The sequence below is a fragment of the Electrophorus electricus genome, chromosome 6 (genome assembly GCF_013358815.1).
Source record: "Electrophorus electricus isolate fEleEle1 chromosome 6, fEleEle1.pri, whole genome shotgun sequence".
Classification (NCBI taxonomy): domain Eukaryota; kingdom Metazoa; phylum Chordata; class Actinopteri; order Gymnotiformes; family Gymnotidae; genus Electrophorus; species Electrophorus electricus.
The window spans coordinates 3,403,299-3,413,298 of NC_049540.1; the positions used below are offsets into that span (position 1 = coordinate 3,403,299).

At 50.1% G+C, this 10,000-nt stretch overlaps 1 protein-coding gene across 5 annotated transcripts in view; it reads right to left on the reverse strand.

Moving 5' to 3' along the window:
- The window catches only part of klhl13 (kelch-like family member 13), a 36,425-nt gene that overhangs the window by 5,899 nt on the left and 20,526 nt on the right, over positions 1–10,000 (reverse strand). For all 5 annotated transcript variants that reach the window (XM_027030059.2, XM_027030060.2, XM_027030063.2 and 2 more), the window contains 4 exons: positions 9,608–9,749; positions 5,892–6,024; positions 4,905–5,101; positions 3,554–4,349 (listed from right to left, as the gene is read on the reverse strand). In XM_027030059.2, the coding sequence (XP_026885860.1) occupies positions 3,554–4,349; positions 4,905–5,101; positions 5,892–6,024; positions 9,608–9,749 (1,268 nt within the window). The remainder of the gene's footprint in view (positions 1–3,553; positions 4,350–4,904; positions 5,102–5,891; positions 6,025–9,607; positions 9,750–10,000) is intronic.

Below are 10,000 nucleotides of genomic sequence, written 5' to 3' on the forward strand. Positions count from 1 at the left end.
AAACAGGCGACCTCGTTCAGAACCGAGTATTGCCATGGGAACCTTGTGCCGTGTTCCAAATGCACGACAGGTTTCCTGTGGGACCCCGTTCCCTTGTGATGACATCATGTGAGGTGTCATTCTCTGGATCATGTGATCATTGCTACGGTGTGTGACGTGACGTGACTATGCAGCTTCCCCGTGCTGTTGTCTGTGGTGTCCGCAAACCCACAAACGCACACGCAGAAAGGTGCAGGTTGGGGAAAGGGGGGGGAATTTGTGTGAAAAACAAAAGTAATTCAATTCTGAGCAATGGAACCTATTTGACCGGCATGTTGTGGTTGCCATGGTAACAAGGACTATGGAAACGTGGGCAGCAGAGCAGGAAGCAGTGCTGTGAGCAAGGAGTGAAGCCAGAGACAGAGAGAGAGGGAGTGAGTGAGTGCGTGTGAGTGTGTATGCGCGCACTTTTAAGCCCCACCACGGGTGTTTGAGGATAACCTCTTGATGCTTTATTTAGCTGCACTGAGCCTTTTTATGGTCTGTGGCATCTTTTATGCTGGAGTGTGTGATCATGTGAATAATTTGATGGGTGTGGTGTACTGGCATCGTCAATGTTATTTATTTGCGGGCGAGTGTGTGTGTGTGTGTGTGTGTGTGCGCGCGCTCATGCGTAATGAGCACTTGATTCTGAACGTGTATGAGTGTGCACTTACATGTGCCTAATCCTTTGTGTGTGTGTGTGTGTGTGTGTGTGTGTGTCTAGCATTCCTTGCTTCTCCACCCAGCACCCCAGGAATCTTAATTACCCACATTCCTTTGGGGCCTTCATCCGACCAGACACCCTTCACTTCTGCCAGTCGCTATGGACACGTAACCACGGCAACCGACAGATGACCCCCGGGGGTGTCTGCAACAACCCTGGTCAAGGTGACATGAAACATAGGCCTGATGTCTGATTAGGAAATGTTATTTTTTAAACAAATTTTTTAAAAACAGTTCAAAAATAGATTATGAATAATTTGGAAAATAATTTTTTGTTCCTTAGCTGTGTAAATCTGAAATGTCTGCTGCAATACCATTGGATTTGTCCTTTTAAACTGATACCCTAATCAAATGGACAAACCTGATCAGATGCTGTAATAATGTGGATTGTCAAAGTCCACAGGTAGAAACTTGAAGAATCAAAACCAGAATTCATACATCCGGGATTAAACTAAACTGCAGAAACATCTTGACCTAATAAGTGAAATTGCAATAAAAATGTACTATTTCTGGGAAAAGCAAATCGAAACAAAATCCCTGAAAACCATTCAGTTTTCATAACTGATAAATCCAGGTTTAGGTAGCTGCCCCCAGACCTGCGGCCCCCACTCTGTAGCGAGTGATCACTTCATTTACTGGTTATTCACTGATTTCTGTGTTTTCCTGTGACTCAGGCCCCCTGCCCCGAGCAGGGCTGTATTTGTTTCAGTGATGTTTGTTTCTCGTAGACTCGGTCACCTGCGCCGCACACTTGGCACGCTGGCTTCGGTCTTCTCGCTGGTCCTCTACGGCTATGCCACGCAGAGCGGTAATAACGTTAACGAACAATTGGCGTGTTTTCTTCTCTGCCCTGAGGGTCACAAGGACTCATGCCTCTCATTTTAGTTTCAGTGTACTTTTAGTTGCCTTACCGGTGACATCCTCCTTTCCCTGGACATTTTTGAGATGTGTCTGGCCAGGTTCTCTCACATGTCCTGGATTTGGCTTCCCTTTGTGTTGACATGTTTGCTTTCTACAGACCCAGAGCACCGTGCAGCATTTCTGCATGGCTTTCACCATCCTTAAGGGTCCCACCTTCTCCCACGCCTCAACTGGTCGATCAAGTGCACGCCCTACATGCAACCAGTGGTCAGACTGCTTCTCGGTGTGTGTGTGTGTGTGTGTGTGTGTGTGTGTGTAGCTGCTTCACCAGAGAGAATACATGACATTTACCTTCTATATGATCTAACAAGGTCTAAAAATGTCCAATCACAGATCTGATAGTGATACTCTGAGGGTTGGGCTCGCTTTCTTTGCGATGTCCATTTTGTCCATATATGGCATGCATGTGACAAAATAATTTGGCATAAGTCAGCGTCAATACGCTTGCATCCCACCAACGATTTTAGGCTTGTAACTAATACAGAATGTAAAATTCAAAATATGACAAAATTATAGGAGTACATCAGACCTACTGACAGGTTTCTAGTGCCAACTGATTTACATTCATTCCATGACCATGAAAATATACACTTTTTTACTTTATACATTGTGTAAAATGGATGTTATCTGTAAGGAACACTGAACAGAGATGAATAAGGTTACCTGGCCATGGAGGCTCTGAAGGGTTGACGGTCTGTTGCAGGGACAGGCTGTAACGGTTCAAATCGGCATAACTCAGAAGCAGCTGGCCCCTAGATGAGCTACCAGTGTGCACAGTGTCCGTCTAAACCTTATTTAAGGCAGTCAGATGCTGCTGGAGACCCTGATTAGCAAGGCAACACGTGTGCACTTAGGCCCGGAGCTAAACTAGGGGTAGGTACGGTCTCCCGACTGCTGGGCCCAGACGGTCCTGCTGGACACGTTTGGAACACTACGGAATTTCCCAGGATTGTCTGCTGCATGACAGACTCGCTGATTATGGGATTCCCTATGATGTGCCACGACTCACCTTGGTCTGCAGGCGTCACATCGAAATCCTTCCCCCAGTCCGCCCAGTTCTCTAGGTGTCACGTCCACACTCTTCCCTCAGCGCACCGGCTTTACAGGTGTCTAGTTTAAAAGCCGTCCCACCTAGCCCTCCAGGGGCCACGTCAAAATAGGTCCCCCGACTCACCGAGCTCTTCAGGCGTCAAAACCTTTCCACAGACTCACGCGGCTCATCAGGTGTCACGTCAAAACACTTCCCTCCCAGCTCAGCCAGGCGTCATGTTGGAACCCTTTAGCTGGCTCCCTAAGCTCCTCGACTGTCGCATCAAAACCCTTCCTCCTAATTTTAGCAGCTCTCCAACTGTTACATCAAAATCTCCCCAATTCACCCAATACTTCAGGTGTCAAAACTGCCCACCCACCCTCCTCCCCTGTCCCGCCCCACCCGCCACTCACTCAGACCCACCCTCCTCCCCTGTCCCGCCCCACCCCGCCACTCACTCAGCCCCACCCTCCTCTCCTGTCCCGCCCCACCCCGCCCCTCACTCAGCCCCACCCTCCTCTCCTGTCCCGCCCCACCCCGCCACTCACTCAGCCCCACCCTCCTCTCCTGTCCCGCCCCACCACTCACTCAGCCCCACCCTCCTCTCCTGTCCCGCCCCACCCCGCCACTCACTTAGCCCCACCCTCCTCTCCTGTCCCACCCCACCCCCCCACTCACTCAGCCGCACCCCCCCACTCACTCAGCCCCACCCCCTCAGCCCCACCCACCTCTCCAGTCTCAGCCCACCCCTCCCTTGCCCAGCTCCACCGCTCCCCGCCCCTCATTCACCAAGCTCCGCCCCTGCCTAACCCCTCACTCACCCATCTCCTCCCCTGTCCTGCCCCGCCCCTCACTCACCCAGCTCCCCGGCCGCGTTCCTGCCTCCCACGGCGTACAGGTAGCCTTTAAGCGCGCTCAGGTGAAAGAACGTCCGCTTCTCGTTCAGGCACGCCACCTGCATCCACCTGTTGTAGCGCGGGTCATAGCGGAACACCGTGTCCACCGCTGTCTTGCCCTTGGTGTCGTAGTTGCTCTGGCCGCCCACCACGTACAGGAAGTTGCCGATGACGGCGATGCCGTGCTGGTAGCGCGGCGCGTCCATGGGCGCCAGCGCCTTCCACTCGTGCGCCTTCTCGTCGAAGAGCCGCAGCTCCTTGCTGACCACCAGCTGCTGGCGCAGCACGCCGCCCAGCGTCACCAGGTGCGCGTTGTCCGAGCGGATGGCCGTGCGCTCCGACTGCATCACGGGCTGCATGTAGGGCATCATCTGGTAGTTGCTGGCCTCCAGCAGCAGGTTGACGCAGGCGTTGTCTGTGCGCATGAAGTCCACCGTCTGCACGTGGTTGATGAGGTCGGCGGGGCTCATGAGCGGGAAGCGGATGTTGCGCATGAGCTTGGCGGCGCCCTCCATGCGGCCGTCCTCGTGCCGCAGCCAGCGGCACGCCGCCTTGAACAGCTCCAGCTCACCGCAATGCTTCAGGCTGTTGGACGCCAGCACGAAGGCCAGGCGCTCGAATGGCAGCTTCACGAACTCGCCCGTGCCCAGCAACGATGGGAAGTTCTTCAGGATGAAGTTGTTGACGTACTTGTCCACCTCCGTCAGGTTGTAGGCGTTGGCGATGCGCCCGACCTCCACGCAGTTCTCCAGAGACACCTGCGGACAGGGGGCGGGGCCAAACATGCACAGTCACCATTATACATGCAGTTCTCCAGAGACAACTGAGGACAATGGGCGGAGACAACTGAGGACAATGGGCGGGGCCAGCCCCCCAACAAAAACAACTGATCTTTCAGCATAATGGCAAAGTCCAGAAACTATATATTAACCACTTTGAAAAAAGCTTTTCTGAAGTATCTCCCACTAGCAGCAGAGAGCCCAGGTTTCTGAAGGAGCTCACGCACTACTAATCTAACACATCTGAGCCAGCTCATAACGGCCTTGTGAAACACACGACGACCTCCCACCAAGCACCCGACGACCAAAATCAGGAATGTCATAGTACAGCGGAGGGGGGGGGAGAGACACACACACAGACACACATGTTTGCAGACTAAGTAGACTGCTCAAGATTTTTTCCTGTTTATTTTTGACCAGTTTGATGTGCTGTGGGAGTGTGAAGGTAAAGGCGGCAGTGTGTGTGTGTGTGTGTGTGTGTGTGTGTGTGTGTGTGTGTGTGTGTGTGTGTGTGCGCGCGTGCATGCGCCCTACCCCAGAGATCAGGAACACTTTGCAGAAGTCGAGCACGGGCAGGATCTGCAGGAAGCTAGCAGCCTCCAGCGTGTCCTGCAAGTTCTCCATGTTGAGCGAGAGCTTGGCCGTGTAGATGAAGTCGATTATCTTCTTCAGGCCGATCCGGTTGACCCCATGGAGCTTTATACACATCAGATCCTGCTCCTTCATCCCCCCTGAGGAAGAGGAGGGGAAGACGGAGGGAGGATGGGGGAGGAGAGAGAGTGAGTGTGTGTGGTCTATTATGCATCAAAAAGCAGGTCAGTCAGATCACAGAACAGCGTCCAGCATCTCAGAGTATAAAACCACATACACACACCACACCATCAGGACACATCTTTAAATATTAATGTCCATAAGCCAGCCCCGCCCCCCCCACCCACCACCACACACACACACACACACACACACACACACACACACACACAGTCAAGCCCTGACAGCTTCACACATTTCTCTCTATTTTGGTCTGTTTTCAGTGTCACTCAGGTATGATTGCGCCTTTAAAGTGGAGTGACACACCTCTCCTGAAACCACCTGCAAAAAGTAGTGATGGTCTTAAGACAGGGCAGTCATACGAGAGAGAGAGAGAGAAATGCTTTAGGGTCTCCAATCAGTCTGAATGAGGCTGAGTCATGCCATGTTTACATCAGATTACACTCTAGTGGGGCAGAAGTGAAGAGACATGAAGATTAAGAACACAGAGCTGAAACACACACACACTCGGTGAGGAGCAGCGGAGTTGGTTGGGAGCTGTGCGTACTCCTGCTCTCGGCCTGCTGGACCACAGGGGAGTCACTGTCTCCCGTGCTCTGATACACCGCTGCTTGCTGGAAACCACAACTGACTCGCCAACATGAGTCTTGCATGCACGCGCACACAGACACGAACGTGCGAGTCTGTAGGACCACCAGCTTAGTGCTAGGCTAATGAACATCAACGAGTCAACATCTCTCTTTCTCTCACCTGTGAACATGGCTTTGAAGTAGTCGCTGGACGATGCCATCATGGCCCGGTGGACAGGAAACGCCTCATCACCGTCTCCCGCCACCAGTGTGACATCACACAACAGGCCCTCGATCCTCAACTGGTCAAAACCCTGAGAGAGCCAGAAACTCCTTAAGAAAGTCTCATACACCTGCACATTTTAATTTCTTTATTTAAAAAAGGACCACACAGTTGATTGAAATTGAAAGACTTGGAAGGAAGAGTCTGGCTTAAAAGATCTGTAACCAAAATGGACCCCCCCCCCCCAAAAAAAAGAGAATGAACAACTTATTTGACCCTGATAGAAAAAAAACCAATAAAGAAATAACATAAGGTCATTACTCTATCATTACGCCTTGTGTCACATTATGCGCTCAGAAACAGGCTTTGCAGACATAGCGCTTGCATGTGTGCGTGCGTGTTTGTGTGGAGTGTAATGCTAACGAGGCTGATGAATAAAAGATTTGGCGGCTAATTCTTCGAGCGCTGGGTCATGAGCTGGAGGACTGCTCGTCATCACAGCCGCTCGCACTGCCCATTATTACGCTTTTAATTTGTTCGCTTATTTATTTATTTCCGAAACGACAAAAGGAACTCAAAGCACTGAAGAGAAGGCTGCTGCAGCTCCAGTCCTACAGGGGGCAGTAGAGGGCTCCAGACGTCGCAGGTGTGCAGTTTCGCCAGGCTAACAGCAGCTCAGCTGCCTGGATACCAGTATACAGAGTGTGTAACAGGAATATTATTATCAGGTACAAGTGTTATTACTGAGCTTTACTGGAAGTTTCTGCAAAAACTCTAAAACTCAGGCAACATAGTCTGCTGCCAAATGGAACTCACACCAACTCACAGAAGTTATCACTGGTGAGTGGGTGAGTTTGTGAATGTGTGTGTGTGTCGAATGTACAATATAAGCTTTTGGTGCAGGTCCAGACATTGCAATGGCATCACCATGGTAATGGGAGGTGGACGACCTACTTTTCAGTTGCAATACAGAATGCAAAATCTACCACAGATGAACAACATGAACATGTAAAGGGACACACACACACACACACACACACACAAATAAAATGAACATGAGGAAAACAAAACAAGAATCAACATTGCACTGGTTGAGCATTTGTGCCTTAATTAAGACTATTCCACCCCCCCCCCCCACACACACACACAGACACACACACACACACACATACATACATGCATACGCACACGTAACGAGAGAGAATCAGAGCGGTGTGATACAATACTCCATAAACCTCTCATAATAATAAATACTTATGGGTATATGCATCTGTCTGAGACAGAAAGATGGTGTGTGTGTGTGTGTGTGTGTGTGTGTGTGTGTGTGTGTGTCTTGACCACACACACTGCATACACTAGCTGGAAGTGACTTTGAATGACTGTAAACATGGAAGAATGTATGTATGTATGTATGTATGTATGTGTGGGTGTGTGTGTGTCTAATATTCCAATTCAGATTTGCACTCGGTGTGTGTGTGTGTGTGTGTGTGTGTGCATGCATGAAAAAGATGATCTGATTTTTCACATATAAGTATCTTCAAGTATGACGGGTGTGTATTTTGTAGAAAATACAATCAATCCCAATTAAATGAAAAGAACCAATGAAATGAAGCGCTACTGTCCTGCTGAAGCAGGGTCTGTTGATGACTGATCTCCCTGTGAGAGGGAATGACGTGAAGGAGAGAAACAGAAGGCGAGATGGAGAGATCTGAGGTCTCATCTCTCCACCCCAGAAGACTCCACCACCCTTTACTGCAGGAGAACATTACAGCTGTTCCGGCTCTGACAATGGTTACGCTTTCCACCCAGGTGTGTGTGTGTGTGTGTGTGTGTGTGTGCGCACGCGTAGTACATTTAGCTCCCACTTGCGATAAACCAATGAACTCAAATTAATGTAAAGCCCTCTTGTGAATAAAGATGTGCACACACAGACACGCTGCTGCTTTGAAAAATCTGTTGATTGATTCAATTATAGTTTGATTAAATGGTATAATTGTGAGAACACACAAGCTCAAGTTTTAATACTGATTAGGCTCCATCAATCCCTCTTTCTCCTGCGTGCACACACACACACACACACACACACACACACACACACACACACACACACACACACACACGCGCTCAATTATGATACCGTCAGCCACTTTCACTGCCGTGTGATACAAGCCCGTATGGAACAGCTGCATGTTTCCGGATCAGAACCAGGGGACCCGGTTCTTCTCTTTTGGGTGGCGATCATTATTTTAGAGTTCTGTCCATCATGATGTTAGACCCTACTGCCATGTTCCGGGACTACATGACCTGGTCATCACAGCGCTTACATTTACGGCATGCAGCAGATGCTCTTGACAAAGAGCAACTTCCAAAACCGCTTCGTCGTCTACTCACAGAATATATAACGATGAATGCAATAAGACACAAGACCAGGCCATAAGTACCATAGGTCATTTAAATATTCCACAAATAGTTGGGTCTGCAAGAGACTCTGCTGTCTGGACAGCAGTCGGAAGTTCGTTCCACCGTCTGGGAGCCAGGACATAGAACAGTCTCCATGCTCATCTTCCGTGAGACGTGAAGCATGGTTTTTCAAGCCGAGCCGTACTTGAGGTACTGATCGGGGTTTGACCATTGACCTCATGTATGGAGGGGCTGGTCCATTTTTGGCTTTATAGGTGAGCATCGGGGTTTTAAATCTGATGCGGGCAGCTACAGGAAGTCAGTGAAGGGAGTGCAGCAACGGAGTGACGTGTATGAACTTCGGAAGATTGAATACTAGTCGTGTTGCTGCATTCTGGATCAGCTGTAGAGGTCTGATTTCCCTTAGAGGAAGACCAGTAGGTAGAGAGTTGTAGTAGTCCAGCTTTGAGAGTGCACAAGTACCTGGGCAGCTTTCAGAGAAAGAGAAAGGGCCCAGTCCTTCGTGTGTGTGTGTGTGTGTGTGTGCGTGTGTGTGTGCACGTGTATATTGCTGAACGATGACCTGTCTCTGTAAACCTTGTATTTGCCCATGTGTACAGTCAGTTTTGAAAAGCCAGATTGTTTTTTCCTGCATCGAAAACATGCAAACATTTATGCATGCACACACACGTGCACACACAGTGCTAATGAATCTTGTGAAGTCATGGCTTCTGAGCCAGAGGATGACAAAGATGATGATAACATCTGTCTGAATGTGTGCACATCAGTATATCAGACTACATAATGACCTTCACAATCTCTCCCTCTCTCTCCCTCACACACACACACACACACACACACACACCTGTGCAGGCAGATGGCTGGGTTCTGCCCCTCGCCCACCATGACGCAGCTTTTAATTAAAGTCAAACCTGTTCTCTCCGTTTCTCCGCAAACTCCCTGGTAACTTGAGCATGGCACCGCGAGAGCGATATCCCCTCCAGACCCTCCTCCGCACGTTTAAATATGTGGAGGTGGGGTTGGAGGCAGGTGGAGGTGGGGTTAGTGGAAGGTGGAGGTGGGGTTGGAGGCAGGGTTGATCAGGGTAGACACAAAGCAGGAACCGTGCTGGTACTGGAAACTGCATCACTGCCAGGAGATAGGGATGCAGCCAACTGGTTTATACACACACACACACACACACACACACACACACACACACACAGACACACGCACGCACAAACGCACACACACATGCACGCACACACGCTTACCTGTAAAACGACGGAGCTGTGTGTGTTACTGGTGAAGAAACGTGTGTTGCCTGTCTTGGAAGCTTGCAGGTGGGCAGAAAGGCCCATCTCACCGCAGCCCAGAGAAACCTTCATATGAGCGTCATCATCCTCGACCAGAGATCTGCAGAGAGAGGCGGGGAGGGGTGGGTGCGCAAAAGAGTTAAAGAAGGACAAAAGACGAGACACAGCAGTAAACTGCGTGCGTGTGTGTAGAAAGCTAAGTAGGTGTGATGTGCGTGTGTATATTATGTTGTAGTCCACAGAGTAGCAACAAAGTATCAGCACAGCACAAGCACAGGGGCGAGGTGAGTCTGTAGGACCCCACACCTTGTCTCCCTGGCCCTGTCCACCCCTGTGGCTTTCTGTCTCCCC